Source organism: Aquila chrysaetos, chromosome 5, assembly GCF_900496995.4.
Source record: "Aquila chrysaetos chrysaetos chromosome 5, bAquChr1.4, whole genome shotgun sequence".
Lineage (NCBI taxonomy): Eukaryota > Metazoa > Chordata > Aves > Accipitriformes > Accipitridae > Aquila > Aquila chrysaetos.
In genome coordinates, this window is record NC_044008.1 from 16294063 (window position 1) to 16319156 (window position 25094).

At 38.7% G+C, this 25094-nt stretch overlaps 1 protein-coding gene across 5 annotated transcripts; it reads left to right on the plus strand.

Moving 5' to 3' along the window:
• Positions 1-25008, plus strand: ERGIC2 (ERGIC and golgi 2). 5 transcript variants are annotated; one of them, XM_030014739.2, is made up of 16 exons: positions 1-189; positions 2130-2248; positions 2583-2728; positions 5642-5750; positions 7778-7824; positions 9016-9086; positions 10657-10697; positions 11421-11522; positions 13042-13137; positions 14894-14949; positions 15940-16038; positions 17240-17337; positions 20984-21146; positions 22066-22145; positions 22464-22682; positions 22926-23063. In XM_030014739.2, the coding sequence occupies exons 3-15, from the start codon at positions 2623-2625 to the stop codon at positions 22641-22643; spliced, it is 1248 nt and encodes a 415-aa protein (XP_029870599.1). In that variant the 5' UTR covers positions 1-189; positions 2130-2248; positions 2583-2622; the 3' UTR covers positions 22644-22682; positions 22926-23063. The 5 variants fall into 5 exon arrangements, with proteins under 5 accessions (XP_029870599.1, XP_029870597.1, XP_029870602.1 ...); XM_030014737.2 differs by lacking the exon at positions 2130-2248; XM_041123267.1 differs by lacking the exons at positions 1-189; positions 2130-2248 and adding an exon at positions 402-530.
• Positions 25009-25094: the final 86 nt, after the last annotated feature.

The following is a 25094-nucleotide window of genomic DNA, read 5'->3' on the forward strand; positions in this document are numbered from 1 at the left end:
GGGCGCCGCCGCCGCCGCCGCCGCTCCCGTCGGCCTGTGCCTCCCGCCGCCGCCGGGCGTCGGAGCGAGCCCGCCCCGGGCCACGCGCGCTGCCATGGTCAGCGAGGCGGGTGCCGAGCAGGGCGTCACGGCTCCCCTCCCTTCTCCGGCCTCGCCCGCGGCGCTGGGTAACGGCGAGAGAAGCGAGAGGTAGGGGAGGGCGGGGGCGAGGCGGCCGGCGCGGCCTGGCCCGTCCCGCGGCTGCCCGGTGCCTGGCTGCGGGCCTGCGCCCGCCTCGGGGCGGCGGCGGCGGCGGCGGTGGCGGCGCCCGGGAGCGCCCGCGGCCCGCACGGGCGTGTGGGCTCCGAGCTGACGGCCGCCTCCCGGGGCCTCCCTCGGCGTGGGCAGCCGGGCGGGGGTCGGCCGGCCGGCCGGCGCTGGGTGCGAGGCCCTCGGGAGGGGATTCAGGCGTGGGGCCGCTCCGCGGGTGTGGGAGTGGATGTTCAGACGCGCACCGGCGCCGGTAACGGCTCGGCTTCCACCTTGTCCGAGTAAGCGAAAACTGCCCGAGCCCCCTCAGGTGGGTCTGGGTTGTGGTCGCTTCGAGCGGGCGCTGTGGTCTCGAGTGGCGTTTGCGCTGTGCTTTTTCCTTTTTTTAGCTTGTAATAATTATTTTTTTTACATAATTGGCTCTTGGATTTATGATATGTTACTTTCGTAGCAATGGATTCCAAATTTTATACTTTGTGTTTCTGTGGTAGGTGTGTCGAGATGGGCAGGGGGGAAGGTCTGTCTCAGTTTGTAACAGAAAGTGAGTCTGTATATGTGGGATTAAGGAAACGAATGAACGAATTGGATAATTCTAGCTAGATTGCAAAAATCTGCATGCTCACTGATGCAGGATGATTCAGAAAGTTTCTTAGTAAAGTGCTCTCAAATTATCTAGGTTTATCTTGTACCTCTTTACGGTGTGCTCCTACACATGTGGTAACAGAGAAGACATGGGAAAATTGAAACGGTGCTAAGTTGACTTCGGTGCTGTCTGTGTAGGATATCAGGCAACCCTGTCTGGGTTTCTTCTGAGCTAACAAATGTTATGGCTCCAGTCATTGTGTCCAAGCAGCTGGTTTGCCATATCTGTGCTCTGAAGTTTTCCAATGTTTCCTTAAGCTACTCTGAGGGGAGGAGATAATTCTTTAAAACATAATTATGTAGTGTAGTAAAGGACAGGACCTTGCTTCCCTGATTCTTTTTTTTTTTTTTTTTTTGATGCTGTATAACGAAAATTCTGTTCCAGCACCCATCTTCTCTGTCTGCTTTAACTGTGGTTTCTTTGAATCCTCTGCAAGGCACACAAGTATCATTTTGTTGGTCTCTGCAGGCTGACTTGACTGATGCTCCCACCAAGTGCAGAGTCTGTATCTTCTCACTAAGGTCTGAAGCGCATTTGTGTAGTGAGAAAATTGCAGGCATAGAGCGTGATTCTTCACGTGTGAACTTCCATTTCTAGTAAAGCCTATTGCTTTGTTATTGCACAGTGTGAAGGCTGCTCAGTACCAGGAAGGGGCAGGGCAGGGAATAGCTCTTGGGTAACTTCACTAGGACATGCTGGAGACTTGATGTGCTCTTGAAACAGGGGAGGTGAGTTAACGGATTTTTCTACAAGATGATGATAAGGACTGTCTCGCATGTTGGCAGTGTAGTCAGCCTTGTTGTCTTTAAATAGGGGACGATAATATGACATATTCTCAGAATACAGTAAATGCATGATGTTTTTCATAGCTTCAGAAATTCTGGGCAAAGTACAGTGTTTCCTCAGAAGGAAAACAGCAGTGCCAACTTGTTAAAACATGCAGCGTATTGGCAGGACCGGGTTGTGAGTGTATTTGCATGATTTTGAAACAGTTTAAGACAGTATTTCCTAGGCAGGCTGCTTCTCTCAGCATCCTGCTGTGTAGTGTATTAATGACTCCAAGCAGAGCAGAGATCATGTCATGGACAAAAAGGATTCTGAAGGATGGAACTAGGATTTGATGCTTAATTTGCTTTGGGGGGCATTTTTGTAGAGGAAAAAAATGCTAATTTTATTATGACCATAAAATTCTACAGCTGTAAAAATGTGAAATGCACTTTTTTTTTTTTTCCTTTAGCCTGTAGTATGTGCCCACATTGGCTGAATATAGGAGCCCAGAGCAGTTTGACATCCTCCTGATTTTACGCAGCCTATTAGATATTCCCTGCTAAGTCAGTGACTTCCATGCATTGTCAGGTCTGTTTAGCAAGCTTACTTCAGGACTGCTTTTGGTTTTTTTAATTTAAAATTCAATATATCCAATACCAATAAGAATTTAATCGAGAAAGAAATTAGTCATAGTAATTAAATGGTGAATGTGCTGGATGTGGCTGGAATGTAACCAGCGGTGTCCAGACCAATTTTAACACTTTTCTTGAAGCAAGAGTGAACATCCCGTTGCCTAGCATGTGGTTCTTGAAAACGTATTTCTTAGATTTTAATTGCCTTGTTATTGCTTTATAATTATAGCCAGTTGATTTAAGCAATATTGCTTGTGTATTTTAATCACAACAATTTATTCTCAAATCAGAGGGAATATATGAAGGAGGAGGTGGAGGAGTGTGCTGAAGATGAGGCGACTGAATCGGAAGAAGACCTTGAATTTGATGAAAGAATTGGATGCCTTTCCAAAGGTTCCTGAAAGCTATGTGGAGACTTCAGCGAGCGGAGGCACAGGTAGGCCTTACTGAGATGCTGACATGATTCATGTTGGCCGTTGGCTCAGTCTAGCATGCTCTGGGAATAGAACCTCCAACAGGAGGAAGACAGGCATCTGTGTTCATTTGAAAGTAGCCAAAATTGTTTTTGTGATTTCTTTTGTGGACTGACAGAGCTCATCTCCTTCAAGTAAAGACCTAGTATCTTATCCAAATAGATGCATTCATCTCTCATCTCAAGGGATATTTTTGTGTAAAACTGAGACTCAAACCAATGTAAAGGTTCACTGTGAAAACTTCTAACCAATTACAACTGGAAGTGCACTGTGCCAAGGCTGTAGTAAAACTTTCATTTGTTGTCTCACTAAGCTGTTTTCTCTGTGTCAGGTTTCTGGGCGAGACAGTGTCAGCATGAGCTGAAATGCAGGTTGGATTCAGCTCTATGCTTTCATAAAAGTGGAAAATCATTCTCCAGAGGTGTCTAAGAGCTGGCTAAGTTAAGCATCAGGATGAAGAGCAGCTTTCTAAAGCTTTTTGTCTTGAAGGTGTATTTGATTTTAAGAGTAAGGAAAGCCCTTTGAAGAACTAAACACTTTACTCCAGGGCATATGTGCTTGTAGTGTTCTTGAGCTCCTTGAGCTTCTCTCAAAAAGCTGTAGCTGTAAGAAGTACCTTTTGTATATGTATCTGAACAGAAAATTGTGCCTGTAAGTTGGGTTGGGTTAGAGTTAGCCTGATCTGGAAATAGTGACTTAATCTACTGGGCTATTAGAATTGTTTTCAGATAAGTAGGAAACTGCTAGCAGTTAGTTTGAAATGGAGGACAAAAATCTCTCTCATGTGTGATTATGTCTGGAACTCAGTTGAGTAAAAAGTACAAGAAGCAATTGCAACTACAGATAAGCCTTTGAAGTCATTACGCCACTTGTGTGGAAGTAAATATCACAAGGATCTGTATTACTTTGCTATGTTTCCTGAATTGCAATGTTAATAATTAAAGGATTATTGTATATGAAATAATCTGTAAGAGGTGATTAAATGACTCTTTGTTAATGTTAGTCCCAGTTCCTGAGAAAGCGAGTTGTTTTTATGTTGTAATTCTTAGAAAAAACAATAAATGCTTAAAAATTCCTTTTTTGTAGTATAGCACCATCCTTCGTGAGAACTTTGCTTTGGGGAAGGGTGCCTTAAGGTTTCTCAACACCAGAAGTTACTTTAGCATTCTTTGGTTTATCCTAGTAACCTTATAAATTACAATATAGGATTGTCTTACTCTATGCCGTTATAAAATTTTAATGTAGTATTCCCATTTCATTCAGGATTCCAGTGCCAGGCTTACTTTCTGGAGTGAAAGACTCTATTCTCAGACTTTCAGTGCCTTAAAACCCACTGCAAAAGAAGTACCGGTCTCTCAAACAGGCTGAGACTCCAGCTCTGGGGCTGGGAGAACCTTCATAAAAGACGATCTGTCTTTGGAAATTCTACAAGACTTTATTTTCCTGTTCAGATCCACAAATACCTTTGCTCAGAAATACCCAGAAAGCAGCTATGGCTCTAATTGTTTCCTGTGTTTGGATAGACAGTATGGTTCCAGCTTTCCTATTGCATAGCTGGGGTGAGTCTCACCTGCTGGGCTCCAAAAGGAAATTGATAGCCAGAATAATTAACTGACTGGTGCATCTGCTTTCACAGTATGCATTGACATGAAGGTTTTCATATATATATATATATATATGTATATATATAATATATATATGAACCTTACATAGCTTCAGCTGAAAGCTAGAACTTGAAATGTCACTGATCAATGCAGCGGTCAGTGGTTTCTTTTCTGATCCTGTAGGACAGTGCCTTTATATCCCTGCTGCCACCTCTGGGCTCTAGACCACTGTGTAGTGAGTTGAAGCCTATCAACAATGGACTTGTTTTTTCTCAAGTTGCCCTTCACAGACTCCATAGAAATACTCTACACAATGCAGATGGAAGACATACACTGTCAATAAGCTGTACAAATCACTACTGTGCTCCATAACTGAAGTTTTTTCCACTTGACAAAAGTCCTGATTTAATAAAAGGGGTGTAGCAGGTACTTTTCTGCATCTGACTATGTGCAGCAGGATAATCTTCCCTTTGCATTGTACAACTTTGCAAGTGTGATGAATAGGGTTCTTTGGAGATAAGTGAGGCACATATACCCTTAAAATATGCCAATTAGTTTTCTTCCTAAAAATATTTTCAAATCAGTGCTTCACTTATTTAGCTGTTGGTAGAATGGATAGCTAGCTACATGTTGCTTATCACCAGAGGGAGAAGTGTTTGAAATATTGGGGTGGGTGTCCTGACTGTGCAGCTAGACACAAGTAATGTAATCAGGGCACATTTTACAACTGGACAGTGCATATAATGCATATTATTTCTCTTGTCTACTAGTTTCTTGGCTCTAAAACTAGATATAAAAAACTTTGTTACATAACTTAGGTTGTAGACAAGTGGAGATTTGAAGGGACTTCAAGGTGCCCATTCTCCTTCTTTCATGCTTGAATTTAGGATTGAGTTTGCCTAGACCATCCCTGACAGTGATTTGTGGGCATTTTGTTTTACATGCAGAGCTGGATCTAGCCTGTTCTTGAATCTTCCATATAGGGGTTTCAGAATCTCCTCGTCATTCTAGTATTTGACTGTACTTAAATGTAAAAAGTTCTTTCTTGATGCAAAGGTAGGACTTGTTCTTTCCCCCTCCTATGTAAAAGCAAATAATGTAGAAATGAAAACATTTTTCTAAGAGCAGGTTATGGATTTATAAATCAAAGATACTAGTGTTGTACTGGTAATGCTGAGATTCTGGAATGTTAGAATTTTGTTCTGCTTATGTATCTGAATAATATTTCTCACAATCTAAACTTTTTTTTTTTTTTTTCTTTTGACCACTCAGTTTCTCTGATAGCATTTACAACGATAGCTTTCCTGACTATAATGGAGTTCATGGTGTATCGGGACACATGGATGAAATACGAATATGAAGTAGACAAGGATTTTACTAGGTAATATTTATTATAATTCCTTTTAAAATTTAAGTTTTCTGCATCTCAGGACAGAATAGATTTAAAACGTTTATGTGACTTGCGAGCAATTTATGATTGAAATTAAAAATGAAATACTAAAGGGACTTCATTTTTCTTCTGTTGATTCATTTGTTTTGGTTTTTTTTCTGGAATCTATGAAGAAGAGAAATTGAGATTTCTGCAGCGAAGTCAATATAGTGTAGGTTTGTTGGCGGAGTACCCTAAGGAATTATTTGCTAACAGTTCAGAGGACATTGTAATATGTAACTCCATGTTGGCTATGTAAACCCACCACATTTGCATGATGCATACTTCTAGTTTATACAGTTGTATATTGCCATTATACGTTGTGCTGCTGGAGGTGAACCTTTAAGCACTCATAACTTTGACTAGATTATCTAGAGATTGCTACTGATCTTGTCTCCAGTTACGGCCTCCAAGATTGGCTGAAGATATATTTGCTGTTGGTTTCGTGTGCTTGTCTGGACTGCATTTGACTTTCTTCCTGACATGATCAGGCACCCATGAGTCCATGCGAAGTTAATGGAGACTTTGTGCACTGAACACCTTTAAATATCATGCGTCTGGAACTGAAATAACTTTAAAAGCTGTTTGACTAGTTGCTATGGTAACAAGCTAAAGCTATGTATATTAATTGGATGACTTGTACGTCAGAAATACCAAAGGCTTCTGTAATGAAAAAATAAAAAATATGAGAAATTTAATGGAGATGCATCAAAAACTCAAGTTAGAGTAAATCCATTCAGACAGACGGGAGTTTCACATTTAGGTCTTTGCTAAAGTAGGCTATTTCCCTAGTGAAGCTATCACACAGAAAGGATAGTGTAGTGGTTAAGAGACTATTATGGGACTTGGGAGATGTCCTGCTGCAGATTTTCCAGTTTGATTGTGGGTTAATAACTCAGCTTGCAGCTCTGTGACAATTGAAACCAATGGAGATTGGTATCACTTTAACTGTTTTTGTCCTGTCTACTGACCATGTCTGATCCCAGGTTGAGCCAATGTTGAATCCCTTGCTTACATGATTTATGTCGTCATCTAAGTTCCCAGAAGAAGCTCCCTGGAAGTGATAGGACTGTATGACTATAGTGAAGGGATTTATTCATTACAGTTTAAATGATTTATGTGAAACTAACACTAACCAGTAGGAAATACGCAGAATATTGGGGAATGCCACACAATCAGACTTGTAGTGTGATGGAGTTTTTTGGGGTGTTGTTTTGGGGGGTTTTGTTTGTTTGTTTGTTTGTTTTTTCTCCTGATGAGAGGAACTATGTTTTACCTCCCCTCGTTATGGAAACATTCAGGATAAAGATCTTGACATACAAGGCATTTTGCTATTGTAGTATGGGAGCATTTTTGAGAAAAGAGCTTTTTCCAGAAGCAGTGCTAGCAAAACCAGCAATCCTTATGGCATGGCAGCATTTTCTGGGAACTGGTTTTAGCAACTTCTCAGCCTGATCCTGAATGTTACTGTCCTGAGGAATTCTGATTAGGATTGGAAGTACAATGGCCTGTCTTAAAGAGAAAACAGGAGGAAGGTGCTCAAATATTTACTCAGTTTTAGATTTTGTAACTCCTACATTGTCCTGATCCACTGCATTCTGTGGAATTTATTGCACTGTTGCAGTTGTGTGGCAAAAAAAATATGTGTAAAATATTGAAAACTGTATATTCTTAATAAGAGTCTGACAAACTCTTGGGCCAGTAATATTTCCAAAAAATCCATTAGGATTTTCATTGTAAAATTCAACAGGGAAATCTGATGCTTGTATCTCTTAAGTTATGAGTGGTCATCAGTACTTGAGTAACTAAAAGTCCGTCTTGGTTCACCCAAATTGTAAACAGCTTAAGTTTATATTTAGTGGTGTAAATTTTGTTATTTGACTGTGTTTCTGCAAGTAATCTGAGAATTTTGGTAATATATCAATTGATACTTGTACACAATGTTACTTACTAGCTTTTTGCCTTTTTTTTCTTTCCAGTAAATTAAGAATCAATATTGATATTACAGTTGCCATGAGGTGTCAATGTAAGTATTCTATCAGTGAAAGTTTTAAAACACTTTTAAAGGCTCTTCAGAGTATGCATTTGCTTGCAATATAGTTGGATATTGTTCAGAATATTCAAGGAGTGAGATTTCTTCTGATCTTGATGGTATGTAGTGATCTTGATGGCATATAACTCACTGAAAGTATTGGTAGGAGATGTGAAGAAAAGTATTTATGCCATCTCATTCGCGTCTTGCAGAACTTTGCTTTGTCTGTCGGCAAAAAAAGGATGTGTTGTTCCCGTCTCTCTCTAGCTGGAATATTCTAAAAGCTCATCGAGAGACACAACTCAGCAGCAGGAATTTATCACAACTTTTATTTATTTATGAACTTGGCCAATATTAACACAGTCTATTGTTTAACAATACTGGACCCATCAGGTAATTTCATCCTCCTGATGAACATATGGATGCCTTCCCATTTAAAGGCAATGCTTACTATTGTTTTGATGTCATTTAGGTAATGAACCATTATTTGTATGGACTAGTTTTGGTTGTCCTGGACTGAGAAAGAGGGAGAATACTACTACTACTACCAGGAATACAAGCAAATCTTCAAGACTCACTTTTTTGGCTAGGCTAAACCTTGCATTAATTGTATGGTACATCAGTACCACACAATTTGTGTTTGTCTCACAAGTATTAATTCAAAAGTTCTCCCATCTTACTCTTAAAATTTATTTTAATCTTTTACAATTATTTTCCAGTTAGCATAAAAAAAATTGAAAATTCTGGTTTTAATTTTTTTTATTTGAGAAAAAAACCAAACTTTATCCTCTGTTTTGACTAGTTTTGTTTTGGATTCAGTGCTTATGAAACAGGAAAAAGTATTTATGCATAGCAGATCCCGTGGTTCATACAACATCTCTGAAGGTGTTATGTCAGTGAGAAAATACTGCAAATCTGAAAAGTTTGTTTCTGGTGACTGTGCATCGGTTGATGATACTCTGATATGATAGGTTGAAAAGTAGGATTCTGTGGTTTCCCCCTACCTCCCAGAAATCTGCTTCTTGCCAGATTTGTTTATCTTTTGGTTTGGACTTTGTTAACAAGGAACAGTAACTTACACTCAAAGTTTACCACTGTACTGTGAAAATTCATTTCAACTTGAACATTTTGTTTGTTTATGATCATCTATATGACTCTTAATATTTTTCTCCCTGTTTAAAATAGATGTGGGGGCTGATGTTCTGGATTTAGCAGAAACAATGGTTGCCTCTGCAGATGGGCTAATCTATGAACCAGTAAGTTGATTCTTACCTTTTTATTTGAAAAGGAAATTGCTCTTTACTTGGTGTGGACCGCAGCTGGGCTGGCTTGCTTGCTTGTATGTTTGGTTTTTTTTTTCCCCACAACTGGTCTGCACAGAACCTCCCCAAGTATTGTCTGATCCTTGAGTGAGGTCTGCAGCGCTTACTCCAGGAATCTGCTAGGGAAAAAGGCTAGCATTGGGATTTCTGCATGTTCACTCTGTGCAAATACAGCAGATTTGAATACAGCAGATTCCCAGATCAGTGGTTCTTAACAAGCTAGTGATTTCTACAGCTAGTTATTTTTATATGTGCAAATTCTAGGGATAAATGCTAACAGTATTTGATATGGAAGGAGAACTATCGGAGCTCTCATAAAAATAGAATTGATGTAACTGCTTTTTAACTAGAAGAATACTATGATTCTAAAAAGGGGTAGAAAGTCACCATGATATCCTTATAATATGGAATGGCATTAAAGATCATAAATTGGGTTAGTATCCTTTTAATTTCTGTATTGTGAACTGAAGGCTCTGGAACTGTGTAAGCCTATATTCTTCAAGTGGTTTTGCTTGCATAATACAATAAGCTTTGAAGTGATTATGCTGTGCGAAAGTAATTTATCATTTACAGAAAACCTATTAGAGAATGTAACTTCCTGCTGTAATTATTACATTCTCTAATAACTGAACCATATTCCAAATTATAGGAGTTTTGTCCAAATTCCTACTCGTGTGTGTGAGCGGGAGGAGACAGCTGAATGGAGGGACGTGCTCGGGAAGGGGAAGGAGCTTGTTTTTGTTTGTTCTCCTTGGAACATTTCCTCTTTTTGTCTGGACAGTCATCTCTGCGCTGCTGTAGCTGCTGCATGCTAGCAGTTGCCCCAGTGATTATAATCTTAGAAAGAGGAAACTTCCTGTACTTAACTCTTTTGGCCATAGCTCTGGGTAGGTTTAAGCATTAATTGCAATTGAATTTACTGTCTGGACTACATCAGTGTTAACACTACATAGATTTGAATTTGGTGCGCAGATGTTACTGGTGATATTCTTGTGCGGATTGAAGTACAGCAGGTCTGATAGCTTGTCTTAAAGAAGCACTTAATGCGTGATGACCCTAGAAATAAAAAATCTGCACCTGGACCCTTGCCTTTCAAAGATTGCTCCTCTGCTTGTTTCATTGCTGTTTGCATCAAAACCATGCATGTCAGTTATATCACTTAGAATTAAATTTTACGCTCACTGCTTCTTCTTGCCCATGTTAGTCAAAGGATAGAAGGGCAGAGACTGCTGACTCGAGTTATGAGAGCTTTAGGAAAAGATGCTGAAATTATGAATGCAAACGAGAATAATTCTTGGGGGGAAGGGACAGAAATGTCCATACTTGAACACTAAATGTATTATTTAAAGTGCGAAGTCCTTTCATAAACTTCAGTATGTGGTACCAAGCGTGAAGTTGATTATAACTCCCCACCCCTTCCCACACCCCAATTCTTTTCAGGGTTTCATGAATGGGACTTCAGTGCTTCCTGCATGTTTTATTAGTTGTGTATTTTTGTTTTCAGGTAGTATTTGATCTCAGCCCACAACAGAAAGAATGGCAAAGGTAAAGCACTGAGATGCATGCCTATGGTTTGTATTATTTGTATTGGAAGTGACTTTGAGGTACACCAGAGTCACATGACAGAACTACATTTTGGGTCTAACAGCTCCTGCTTTTAAGAGTGCAAACCTGTAAAAAGATACTAATTTACTTTGCTTTTCTCATGATTTGAGATCTCTGTTATGGAAAAAAATTGGCTTTGGACTTATTTGTGGAATTGGGTCCTGCAGTTGCAAGCAGAGATGTATGGACTCACCCAAATATGTTTCCAAAAAAATGCTTGGTAGCACAAGTTTTAATTATGGGTTCAGGTGCGTAACACAGATAGCTTGGTATCTAAATGTCAAAGCTGAACCATAGTAACAAATTGGCATGTTCTTGCAAAGCCAAAGGAGTTTGAGTCTTTTGTATAATGACACGCTGTTATCATTTAAACATGAATAGCTTGGTTACGTGTGATTGCTATACTGATAGTCTGGTAATAGAATCTGAAGCTTATTTGGGATTCTGGCTAGTTTCAGTATTTTGGTTACACACTGCTGTGAACACCAAAGCTTTAGGCTCTGTATAAAATATCATTCTCAAAGTTTAATGTAACACTTTAATATTGACATGAACCTTTCTAACTTCTCAATGTATAATCTGGAACTGAAGCTGATAATTAATTGTGAAGTTACTTTTTGTTTTGCTGTTGCATGCTTTCACACATGTCTGTGTAATCTTTAGGATGCTGCAGCTAATTCAGAGTAGGCTACAGGAAGAGCACTCTCTTCAAGATGTGATATTCAAAAGTGCTTTTAAAAGTGCTTCTACAGCACTGCCACCTCGGTAAGAAAAATTGGGATGTTGTGTTGTCATTCCCCCCACCCTATTTAATTAGACTTCACATTTTATTGTGGTTATGATTTTTTTTTTTTCCCCCAGAAGATAAGGTTGTAAGAAAAGAAGACCTTACTGCTTTTTATTGCATTTTAAAATAGAATGCTTCATGCTTGCTTTGGAGAGCTGTTATTTTATGAAAACCTCTGGGGTTTCTAAACTGGAGAAGGTTTCCAGGTTTTATGTGTGTATTTATATGTATGTATGTGTACGTAATACAGACACACACATAAATATACACACATACCTTTTTAGTCCATTTTATCTGATGCTTCCTTCTTAATGTGAATTAGTAATGCCAAAGCAATACTAAACAAGAAGTCTTTTTTTAAATGAAAGAATATTTTTCTGTCCAGCAACTTTTTTTAAAAGTCCTGCTATTAACTGTGACTTAATACTTTATGATTTTAAAAGACTCAACCTTTGAATAAAAATGTGTTTTGTTAGTAAATGCCTTGGTTGAAGATAGCACTGTTAAAATTGTGTGGAGAAAACTTGCTGTTTATGCTTTATTCCAACTACTCACAAAATGCTGGGAGACTAATGCATAAAAGGCTTGGTCTGCCTGAATCTAGATGCTATGTGATATTTTCTCCCCCACTGTTCCCCCCAAGGGGAAAACACTTTCTACATAAAAGCTGAAATTCCTTTCTCTTTAAGAACAAACAAACAAACAAACAAAAATACCCCACACAAGCCATAAACAAAACAAACACCAAAACTGCTGTATGCACTTTCCATGTTGTAATCTCCTTGTTTGAGGAATAAATGCATCCTTTCTTCCTAAGGCAAGGCTGAAGAGGGCTCAGAAAAATCTTTTTTCTCATTTAGTCGATGTCTTCAGATTCATTAAGTCCTTCTGTGCCTCTGTGATACTTGTTAGTGCAGTATTTGAGATGGCATTTATGCTTGAGATGTGTTTAAAAAATTGTATTTATTTTTTTTATTTCCCTCTAAGGAGCAGATTTGGAAATATGTTCCAAGTTGTGGACATCCCAACAAGTGTGGGAAGAGGAAGGTTTCATAAAAAATAAATGTTGAAAGCTGTTCTTGCTACATTGTTGTTAATGTGACTAATATATTTTGTTCTGTTCATTGTAGCATTAAAAATTTTCCAACAAACCACTTTTGGTAGAAGTAATTGAAAAAAAAAAAATGCCCAGGGCAGCAAGGTATACTTACGGTCTTATGTTTTCTGTTCACGTGTTCAGGTATCGTAAGTTAGTTTTGTAGGCCAGATCTCTGAATACAAGTACGAACGAAAGCTTATTGGTTTTATCAGACTGACCTTTATTAATTTCTCTTCCTTCCATGATCCCTGCTATAATTCCAGAAGAATACAATAAGGAGAGGTAGATGATAATGCTGTATCTTTATGCTAGGAAAAAGAAATCTAACTGTACTGCTGTTATTTCTGTTAGACAGTGAATATTCTCAAGTACTCTTTATGTTGTTTTTGTTTAAACAGGGAAGATAATTCATTACAGTCTCCAGATGCATGCAGAATTCATGGTCATCTCTATGTCAATAAAGTGGCAGGGAATTTTCACATAACTGTGGGCAAGTATGTTCTGTTCAATTCCTGAAAATAAAAAACAAATTAATTGATTTCTGCATTATGTACAGTGCATGCATGTATATGTGTGTGTATGCTTTTACACTTTTGAGTTAATGACTTTTATTAACCTTCCCCTGTACATGCTTGGTATTATGTTCCATGTGGTATCTTTTCTTGCACAGTTAAAAACAAATTTCTTCATAAGTTACTAAAACAATGCAGTGCAGTGCAGTGCATTGTTGTATGCAGTGTAGTGGTTGTGAATTCCAGTGTCTTACAGGATGAAAACTCTTGAAAATAAGTCCTCTGTAAGTGTATGATGTGGAGTGGACTGCTTGTATGTACTTGCCTCCGTTCTTTGGGCGTGTCCAAACTTCTCCTTTCTATTAGTACAGTTCACTAACATGGATGAAGTGTAGATACGTGCCATTTCAATGCTGAGATAATGTCATTATAGAACCATAGAGAGCTAAATGCCAGTTCATCTTGATTTGCAGAGAGACTTTCTGACGCGCTTCGGCAATGGTATTAGCTTATATACGCTGCATACAAACTTGTGTTAACTTCTCTCTGTGCTCTCCAGCTCTGCTGTCCTCACTTGTCTTCCTGCCACCTTTGTCACCAGAGATCTTGGCATGCAATCTGTGCTCTCTAATTTATCCATACGTAATTCCAGCTGCTGTCTTTGTGTGGATATTTCTCCAAATGCCACTTCTGTCTGGTCTTGTACCACCTCTCTGATTTGCCCATACATGTCCAACTTCTTAAGCCCTTTTCAGAGCTGATCATTTCAGCCTTTCATCTGTACTGCTATCGCTTCTCTCTTCCTGTCTCTAGTTCTGCACCCCTGAATAATTTTGCTTTCCTTTGCTTCCTTTAGCTCATCATTACGTTTGTACTTCTGTGAAGTTGCGCTTTCTCTGCTTGTAGGTGGTTTTTTTTATGGCTTTTTTTACTGGCTGCCTTTGTACCTTATTGCCTGGTTATTTAATGTAGTCCTATCTTGACTGATCTCATTGTCTTTCTCCACCTTCTATTTGTCCAAAACTTGCATGCATTTGGTAATGATTTAACTTAAGCTAAGTAGGGAAAGTTTCCTGCATTATTGGCTGGACTGGTAGGGATGAAGTGTGGCTGAGAGAATGTTTTGCTTTCCAGATAGAGTTGCACATTTTTCTCCCTTTTCACACTGCTACCAGCCTCTGCTTTGTACTTTCTTTGCAGGTCTACAAACAAATGTCCAGACCTGAAGTTGCTTAGTCAGGGAGTAAATGCAGAGCATAGTTAACTTGCTTAGTCATAGAACAAGTACAGTAAAGTTTTCATTAGTCACTTGAGCAGTCCTGCAGCTTTTCATGTGGTAGGCCTTGGTGGCTCTTCTAGTAGCCTAGTGACTTGATGTGTTTTTGACATTTCTGAAAATGCAAGACACTAATTTTGTGTAAGAGGGTTTTCATGAGTCTGATGTTGCTGTACCTTGTAATTCAGGCTGTCTGTACTCAGCAGTAATAAAAATGTATTTATTTATTTATTTTTAATATAGATACACACGACTTTTATATATATGTATAAAGTTTGTAAAACATATATATTTAAACATATATATGTTATATATATGCACATATTTTTTTATATATGTAAAGTATTTATTGCAATAGAGGAGGAGGGGTAATTTTTCTACATAGTTCTGCTTAGGAAAACTGTGTCTTTTGTGTGGATTCATTAAACAAATTTTTCATGAAACATATCTTGCTTTCTTTAGGGCAATTCCACACCCTCGAGGCCATGCACACTTGGCAGCCCTTGTAAGCCACGAGTGTAAGTTCTTTATATCATCTCCACGCGAATGAACATCATTTTGTTCAGACAGTCTCCTAATTCATATGTTAACATAGGTCGCTGTTGTAAAGACGTTCTAACTGGGCAATTGCATTGTAGAAGAAAGTGAAGAATATTCTTTGCAATGTTATGACTCAGTAGTGACTTACTTTCATACATTTAACACTATTAGTATTATCTTTAGGTGGCTTCTACAGTAATGATAACACAGGAATCTGGGATGTATTTTGGTGTAACACAAGATACCATACAAAATTCCTGTATTTCAGTCCAAACTACGTATTTCCTGCAAAATCTGTTTTTATGAGGTTAAAAATTTCTGACCTTTGTCCTTAGAAACTTCATTTTTAGGTTATGAGTCTAGGTACTGAATGTGTGTTGCTACTGTACTTAATGTGAGGCAAGGGTAGACTTACTGTGAAAAATGAACTTGGTATTGGTTAAACCTCCAAATGTCTGCCCATGAATTTACGTCAACACAAGTGTATAATATTATAGAGCTTAAATACCTTTGCAAAACCAGGCAATGTAGTAACTTGGTAGTTGCCTTATGCTTTCTCTGTACATTTAATTTATGAAATTTTAGTCTTTTTAATACCATTACATACAAGAACCTGAACTGTAGGATAACTTCAGTATTTGGCCAGCTAGAAATTTCCTGTCATGAAATTTTAACTCTCTTCAGCTCCAGGGTTGATACAGATAGAGTTATAATTTGTTTTAGAAGTTGTTTTCTAGAGAAATTGAATTTCTTTGTTAAATATTTTGGATTTGAGTTTTGGTTGAAACATGTACGTAGATGTATTGATATAGTCACAGGCACAAAGCCAATGAAATGCACATCAGAGTTTGAAATATTCTAACTAATGCATTTTCCAGTGTGAGAAATGGGTGCATCTTTTTCTCTGAGAAGAGTACAGAATCTTATAGTGTAAAAATGTTGTTTCATTCCTTTGTATTGTCTTTCAGCCTATAACTTCTCTCACAGAATAGATCATTTGTCATTTGGAGAGCTTATTCCAGGAATTATTAATCCTTTGGATGGAACAGAAAAAATAGCATCAGATCGTAAGTGTTGTGTGTTTAAAAAAGCATCTTGTTTTCTATATTTTTCCAATAATTACATTTAAAATACCATGTTTCACAAACGTTGTGATTTACAAACAGCATGTCCCACTAAATGTGGTAGCAAGCAATGCACTGTTCAGGTACCTACATGGCATCTTAAATGGATGATTTCTTTTTAATATCGGTTATCACTGTACTTTGCTGTTGTGCTGAAGTTGATTTGCAGTTTCTTCCAGATTTGTGTTATGTTGAAGTTACAGTATGTCTGAACATATGGCAAAGAATTTTGCAGCAGTATGCTACAGTGGAGATTCATAGATCTGATTGTTGTTGTAACTGGGAAAAATAAGTCTGATTTGGTTTAAAAAAAAATAGCATCCGGAGTCTTGGATTCTATTCCTGTATTTGGTTTCTCACTTCCGCAGTGCATTTTGTGAGGCTACTACAGGAAAGGTTTGTGTATCACTTTGTTTCCTCATGTGTAAGTAAAGGAGTATAGTAACCTACTTTACAGAACTGCCTATACCTCATCCTCTGGCTTGCATTCCCCATGGGAGTGATCCCCAGAACCTTCTAAAGCTGCTGTTGTGTCAAAGTCAGTCAGTCTGTTAGCTGTTCCAGCCAGAATAGTTTTGTGTAGTGGAAACAAGTTGCTTCAGTCTACCAGTGTTTGTTCTTTTAGGGAATTGCACGAAGACAGAGCAATCATAAATGCACAAGCGTGCTGATTGCTTTAGAAGAATTCTCTAGAAGTCTGTCTGATCAAGAGAAAAACTGTAACCAGTTTAGAAGGGCTTCCAGCATTGTATAGACAATTCAGTGGCTCAAATCTATTCAAACCACTGTTGAGATGTATATATCATGCAAAATGTGACTGACTTCTAGTGTCGTGGAAAACACTATCTATGCATTTCATTTGAAGCTTTGAGTGGCCTGACCTTAATGAATCTTTTTGTTACATGGGTAAAATGTAAATTTCTCTGAGTACAAATGTGATATAGGCCCTGCCCATGGAAACTAACTTTGTTCATGCAGATGGTGCTGAAGTAGTCTTGGCAGTGCTGGGACTCCATGAAGAATGTCCCTAGTGTAAATGGCTTAGCTGATTAACTATTATAAATATTATTTGTTTTATTTGTGAATGTCTTAAATGGTCTTTGACTGTGTACTTAGTTCAACAGTGAGATTTATTTTCTTCTAGACAACCAGATGTTCCAGTATTTTATCACAGTTGTGCCAACCAAACTCCATACGTATAAAATTTCAGCAGAAACTCATCAATTTTCAGTGACAGAAAGGGTAAGTAGAAGTAAGAGAAAAACATGCAGGGAAAAATCTAACAGTGATTGTTCTTCACAAAAGCTCAAATGTGGAAACGAAGACTTAGTCGTACTGTGGTTTTGAAAACTCCTCTAGCATGAAGAGACTCTTTGTAGAACGTTCCAGTGCACTAGATTTATCCGTGAATAATGTAATACTGATGGTAAAATATATATGCTTCGTGATACATGCTAACATCTTGCATTAGTGTTTTGCATCTGTAGATCTGGAGTCTGATATTAGAATTAATGATAGATACCCAGTCATTTCCACTTCACTGGATGCTAATAGTGGTGGTGGGGGAGAAATCCTGTAAGTTTTTGGTGTGTAATCTTGTGTGTAGCTTTACAAATATTTAATCCACCATTAGCTTTTTATCCATGTGGGAAGCAAACCAAAAAACGCAGCTCACTTGAATGTCATTAACTTGGTTGTGGAGTGTAAAAAATGGAAGCAATGGAAGTTTGTATGAAAAACTGATCACACAGAAAGCATCTCTGTCTTTCAGCTGTCTTGTTTAACCTTTGTTGAACCACCAACTTTGATTACTCTCCAGACTAGAGAGCTTCCACTTCTGGGCTTGGAGAAGCTTTTAATTCTGAATCCATAAAGAAAGTAGTTATTGCAGCATAGTACATGGGCAAATCATAAGGTATTAATTTTAAAGACTGCTGTAAATAAGAAAAAGGCCTTATGTGTACCAGTTACATGTCTCATTTCCAGATACTGAACTCTGTTTTGGTCTTTTATTCAAAAGCCAAAGAAAAAAAAAATCTTTGCGAAAAGTTTAATTTAAAAATGACAGGTAAAGTGAGAGGTAAGAAGGAAGCCTTGGCTTGAAAGGAAATTCAGAGATTAGAATGGCAGTTCACTGTAATACAGTTTGTGGTGTTCTCCAAGGGAGAAAAATATTTATTTTCTCACAATTCCATGCTGCTTCTGAAAAATACGTAGCTAGGGGAAGTAGGATAGAAGTGATGTCTTGGGGTCCAACTTGGGACATGCAGAGCACTGAAGGGAAAGGTTCGCTCTAAAACACATGAAAGTTGGAGTAAAGAGAGGAATGAAGAGGAATTTCATAATGCAACGTACTCCCATCTCCTGCTGGTGTAGCAATCTGCTTCATGTTTTCTCTGCACAATCTCTGCAACAACTAAGGCACTCCTTAAACTTCTGGACATCAGTTGACTGCTTATATTACTCCTTATTGCATTTTTTTCGTCTTGTATTAAATTTTTCTCTCCTGCTATAAAGATAGTTTCTGTCAGTTAACTGTGCAGTCTTAGTTAGCTCTTTGATTTTTTTTAAATTTTTTTTTTTTTTGTGGGGATGTATTTTTCATGAAAGTTGCAACATGGTCACAGGTTGCTTAGGAGAAAAGCTTGTGAATAGTGGAGCCTTGCTCTCACTGTCTCAGTAGGTAGCCCTGTTGTGTGTAAAGCTTGTTCGTGTTTATATTTGGAAACCAAATACCCCAGCAGATGAGCTGGGAAAGGCTATTAAGAACAGTTAACATCGAACAACTTAGTCCATTTATTTTATAAGAGTAGGCACATATGCAGACCTGGAAAAAGGTGGTCGGCTAGCCATGGCTAAAACTTGAATACAGTGAGGTTTAATTGACAGTGGTGAACAGACTGGGAAGGAGAGTTTGAAAGGTGTGGGCAGAATCATCTCCACTATTGTTGATGTTTGAGTTGTTGTGTTTATGTATGTTAAAAAGATTTAATTCTAGCAAGGCTTTGCTGATCTGAGATATCTGATGCAGGGTTAGTTATTTGCAGCAGGTTTTAGCAACCAAGAGTTAAATCTTCTGCAGCAGTAGAAGCTAGAAGCAGACCAAAATGGTTTGCGGAAAAAGAATTAAGTATATTTTGAGGGTGGAGTTTTGGGTGTTCCGTTTAACTTCGTATTCTTTTTTCACCATTTGACCTCAATAGACCGATAAGGCTTAGGGAAACAATAGAGGAAAAACAAACAAAAAAATAATGTTTTGTCCCTTGCCAATGGCAAGGTTCTGTTTAAATACCTTCAGTCTTCTGTTCTTTCTTAGTATGCCTGATCATCCATCCTCTAATGCGGAATGTTGTCATGCTCTTGAAATATAGAAAGCATTCTGTACTGCGTTGGGGAGTTTGTTTATTTTTTTAACCATTGCAAAGTTTCCATAACTTGGTATCATAACTGATACATTACTCTGGCATTCTTTTTACTTCAGTTTGGTAGCAAAGGAAGCAATATGGTTTATGTCAACGTTAGCTGATTGGAGAAGTTGCCTAGTCTGTATTTTCCAAAGTGGTATTCAGCTTTTTATTTCGTACTGTATTCTGCATGTTTTTTGAGCACAGACTGTTAAATCTACAGGTGAAATGGAACTGTGATATATTACTTTTCTGTTCAGTCTTACTTGTCTGTCTCCTCTACTCTTATTAGCCTAGATAGACTGAGTTTGTCTTCAGTCAGTTATGTTCTTTGCTGCTGCCCTTGTGCATTTTCAGCCAGACTTACCTGGCAGTGCATTTATCAACACCTTTCACTAACAACAAAATGATAGCAAACTTTTGAAAGAAACTTAAGACTGTGGTGAGGCTTTTTCTCCTGAAACCTTTTTTAAAAAGTAGAGATTTATAGCAGCCTCACTCTTGTCTTTGGGGTCTTTTGATTTAAGAATTTGGGCAAATGAGAAGAAACCGTAGAAGTTCTTGGATTAGGACTAAGGCATCTGATCTGTTTAGAGTAGTCATGGCAACTTAGTTATTATTTTTATTGAGGTATATTTCTTGCCATGTGACTGTTGTCTGAAATGACCTGACTGACAAAAATTTTGAAAAGAGGCTTGGATACTGGTATTCAGTTTCCAGACCCCAGAAATTTTGATCTTTTTCCTTTTTATTTTTTTTTTCCCCATCAAAGTAATGGATTATGGCATATGTGCAAGTATGCACTGAGGCAAAAAAAAATGGCATTGGTCTAATTTAATTTAAGCTTCTGAATTTCCATTATGGTATACTCTAGTTTAGGGTCTTCCCTGATACTTTTAAGAACCAGGAATTAAATCCTCTGTGGCATGTGAATCCAGAGATATGCTCCAAGGAAGAAGGAGGATGCAGCTTGATGAGTCTTAGATGCAGATGCAGTAAGGGAAAACTGCCATAGCTAAGGCTGTTCAACAACTTAAATGTCTCCTGAAGGTCTCATCCTGATTTAAGTAATTAGTAGTAGCGCATAAAGTAGGAAGAGTTGGGGCACTGTATTATACCAGTGCACTCACTTGAGTTCACGGGCTAGACCAAGATGGTAGCACTTATCCTTATAGGTACCAAAAGCAACCTAGTTATAAACACCCTTGTTTAAAGGACCATGTAAGCAAATCTTGAGAGTATAGTGCCAGAGCCTGATAGTGAACATTGATATGCAGTACAGAAGACCAGTGACCAGGAAAATAAATTGTTATTTAATGATGTTTGACTTTTAGAAAGTACTGGCCAAAGTTATCTTGATGTTCCCTGGTCTTCTGTTGATTGCTAAATCTGACCTAGTAGCTCTTTGTCATCACATCTATTAAGATTGTTTTCCCTGTGACTAACCAGAAGTGACTAACTTGTGTTTCTCTCTCTTCTTTCAGGAAAGAATAATTAACCATGCAGCTGGCAGCCATGGAGTGTCAGGAATATTCATGAAATATGATATCAGTTCACTTATGGTGACGGTAACAGAAGAACACATGCCTTTTTGGCAGTTCTTAGTGAGGCTCTGTGGCATTATTGGGGGAATTTTTTCAACTACAGGTAACTATCAGTGCTTTCCCTCTTAAGTTCTACCAGAAATTTTTTTTTGGTCATGGTGATTATATTATGGGTAAGTTACAGGGGAGTCCTGAACCTCTAGCAGGTTTTAAGACGAAGTGCCCGTTTGTGTGCACTGAAATGTGCAATGGAAGCTACTCATTTTTGGTGTCCCAGTATGCCATTTCTGCTGTTCTGAGGGCTAGTTGTTTCCTTTTTGGTAACTACAGCATAGTTTATTTACTTCTGGAAGAGCAGAGATAGATATATATATAGATATATAGAGAGATATATATACACAGGCACGTACATACACATACACATGCTGACTTCTGATATACTGTGTATTTCCTATAGTTGGGATCCAGTGCTAAATCAGTGCCAAAAGTTGAGAAAAATTACCATCTGAAGTAATTGGGAAGATTTTCCTTGTGTAGCTTGTTAATGTACTGCAAGATTTGCTCCCTCAAAGAAAATAAACTAAGTTGAAAAGACACAATCCACTTATTAGTCAAGACATAATAGAGTATCTTGATGTCGTGGTTTAACCCGACTTGATTACAAGTTATTTCTTTTCTTGGCTTTCACTTGAAGAGAGTATAGTAAAGAGACTTCGAACTAAGAGCTCTCTTTCAAAGTAGATATTTCTGTCCCACAGAATGTATTTTCACCCATGAAAGCCGGGCAGAGGGAGTTATATTTGCTTGGATAGCTTTGGTTTTGCTTTTATTGAGGCATTTCAGAATGTTAGAATTCCCCCCGCCCTTGGTGTTTCCTTTTTTATGTTAATTTCTCAGTGTTTTACATACCGGCTTACTGCACTGTATCCTGATTAAGTATCATGTAGAGTTTTGTTGTAATACTTCTGTAAATACTACAGTTTTACTACTTGTGACAATTTAAATCTTGTTTGATATTGCAGGAATTTTACATGGCTTTGGAAGATTTGTAGCAGAAGTTATTTTTTGCCGTTTCAGACTGGGCTCTTACAAGTCCACATCGGTAAGAAAAACTTAGTCTCTGAGTATTAAATAAGTGGAACAGCTATCTGGGGAAGGATGATAAGGACAACTTTGGGACTCGGTCCCAGCAGAATTTAAGACACTTGCAATAAACCCTCCCTTTGACATGCGTATGAGCAGAGATTCAATAGCTTTTAAAAAATACTTGGAAAACCTAACATTTAAGGAAGCAAGGTGTTTTATAAGAAGCTGAATTAATGAAAACGAGCCTTAGAGATTTCTTTGCTACATTCCCTCCATTGTCCTTACTGTATTCTTTTTATTTTCATATTGCTACAAAAATTACATGTTTTCTCAGGCCTCATCCGTCTCCATCACATATTCTTTTGCTTGGCCTGCTGACCAAAGAAGAGACACTGCATGCTGCAGGCGTTCAGTGTTGCTACTGACTAGCCTGCAGGCTGCTCCCAAGCAGCGTGAAAGAGCTGAGCAGTCTACCTTTCCTTCCACCTGGGCATCAGTAGGATTGCTCCTCTAGCAACTACTTGATTTTGTTTCGTTTTTCTCATTTAAGCCTGTAGGTAGCCTTTAAGACTTCTGCCTTTTCCTCAAATTTGGTTGAAGTTTGCCAGCTGGCAAGGTTACGTGAGGGGTGGGGAGAGGAGGGAAGACGGGCAGGTTTGTATAATTTTTGTTTGGGAGACCAGGCAAAAGGCATACAAGAAATGCCCAAGAATAAAGAATTGTGTGTTTTGGGGGAGCGTGGGGAGATTCTGTTTCTGGGCAAGCCATTAATAACACTTTGTTTTTGTTTGACTAGGTCCCACTTCCTGATGGCCACACAAGCAACCACTTACCTCTAATTACAGACAATAGTACGCATTAGCCTCCTGAGAAAACTTTCTTCCTGCCTGATACAGAAGACATTTTTTTATAATAAAGAAAACATTGTGCAATATGCTGAGACAGTGCTGAAGGGCAGCAAAAAATGAAGCCTTTACAAAAAAAAAAACCCCCAACAAAACAATTTGTGTAATTTTTTTGTCTAAATGCACATGGAGTCATAGAAGGTTGTGAGACCAGTGAGGTGGACCATCTTCTGGAGATTAGAGGAGCGTTGCTGCCAATACAGTATTCATGGTCGAGCTGAGCGTCTTTGTGATGGCTGCCATTGACCGCTGAAGCATCTTAGTGATCTTGGTTCTGTGCCTGGGAAGGCTAGCAGACTCCAAGGAGAAAAGAGTACAAGTGGGATCTGTGGAAGGGCCGGGCAGCAGGCAAAGAGGGATGGTAATAGAGCTGGGGTTTCTTTTAGGCGTACGAACTGGGGTTTGGGTTTTCTTGTTCTTTTGTAGTGGTGGGGCCGGGGGCTAAGATGCTATTAGAGGTGGGGAGCAATCCTAGAAAATCCTGAAGAAGAGGGAGAGGAGAGAGAACTCAGGGAGTAAGGTGGAGCCCAAGCCATAATGTTGGTCATAGCCGCTGCCTTTCTGTAGTCCCACCATTCCTTAGTGGAAGAAACATAATGCAGAGCAGAGGAGTTCCCCTGTGTTTTCACACAGCTGCTGTACCAACAGTGAGAATATTGCTTCTGGTGTTGATGTGGAAGTGCCCAAGGACTCTGAGAAAGGGCTCCAGTGTGCACAGTTTTTTGACTTTGAATAAAAAGCCTTTTAAATAAGGCGTTTGACTGTAGTTTTGATAAAAGGCAAGAGTCCCTAGTGAAAGATCAGGAGATCTTTGTATGCCTCTTTCTTGGCAAAGAAATTACTTTGATGGAACATTCATTGTACCCCTGCTGCTAGTATGTAAGCCATGGTGTGTAAATCCTGGAGATGGGGAGGAAAAAGAGCAGGAAGCTGCCTTGCTTTGGTTCAGCTAAATACTGCAGAAATGTGGAATTCAGGGCAGTTGGGAGGTCTGCTAGCCCAGGCAGGGAGCGGTGTAGTTGGTAGTAGGTGACTTCAGGGAATCTGAATCATTTTGCTGCAGACAGATGATGAGGAGGGATCTGCAGAATTAATCCTTATTGTTCGTGAAGGTTTTGTAAAATAAATGAAGAGAGCAATATCAGTTTTATATTGTAAATATGCTACTGAGAATGAATGTTATTAATGCAGATGGTGCTTTGAGAAACTAAATATCCTCTTACTGCTGAACTACTGGCATAGACCTGTGGTTAAACAGTTACTCCACCAGGGTAAAAAATTAATAATATGATTCCTTCTCAGCAAAACTGATTTAATAATATATTAGGAGATGATGCTGACCCTGGCCTTACTCACCATGGAATGAATATTTTAATTGAGAGGACTAATTATGGAAAATAAAAATCTTTGTGATGTTGTCAGATTTTGCTGACTTCTGTTAATGTACTTTACAGGACACTTAGATCTTGGTGATGAGCACAGTGTAAATAATGTAGCTGATTTGCTATGCAAAGCAAAGGGCTTTCTAAACTGAGAAATTATATGAAATAGTAAATAAAATGTGGGAAATGAGGAAAGACCTTTGTTCAGTTCGACTGTTGAGAAAGACAGAAGTTGAAGGAAGCCGGGTCCTTGGGGTTGGCAGTCAGATTTGCAGTTTTCTCTTTTGTGTTTTTTTTTAAACACTGATTAAAAATCCAGCAACTTGAGAAGCTCTTGTCCTTGGTGAGCAAGAAAATCAAAAGCTGTAAAGTTTTGGTTCCTATTTCTCTTTGGCATTTGCCTCTGAGGTTTCTTCCCTACTTCTGCTTGGACTGGTTCTGCTTTGGGCTTCGTCGTAACACTTGTTTCTTACCTACGTGGAACAGACTGTACTGGTGGGAGATACTGATCTCAGTTGACTTTCTGTACCAGAACTTAAATGATATTTTCTATTCTCACATAAAAGAGCCAAGTGGCTTGGTGTGTCTTAAATCCTTGTGTGGCGTCTTCGTGTTGTTCTGCCTGGAACAAAGCTTGTGTGACATCTGGTTGCTAATGGAAGAAAAGGTGGGATCGAC

Excerpts from the sequence above, each read along its gene's own strand:
- ERGIC2 (XM_030014739.2), top strand. The coding sequence starts at position 2,623 with ATGAGGCGACTGAATCGGAAGAAGACCTTGAATTTGATGAAAGAATTG. Across the intron at positions 2,729-5,641 it reads TTCAGCGAGCGGAGGCACAG|TTTCTCTGATAGCATTTACA; the intron begins GTAGGCCTTACT and ends TTGACCACTCAG. Across the intron at positions 9,087-10,656 it reads ATGGGCTAATCTATGAACCA|GTAGTATTTGATCTCAGCCC; the intron begins GTAAGTTGATTC and ends TTTTGTTTTCAG.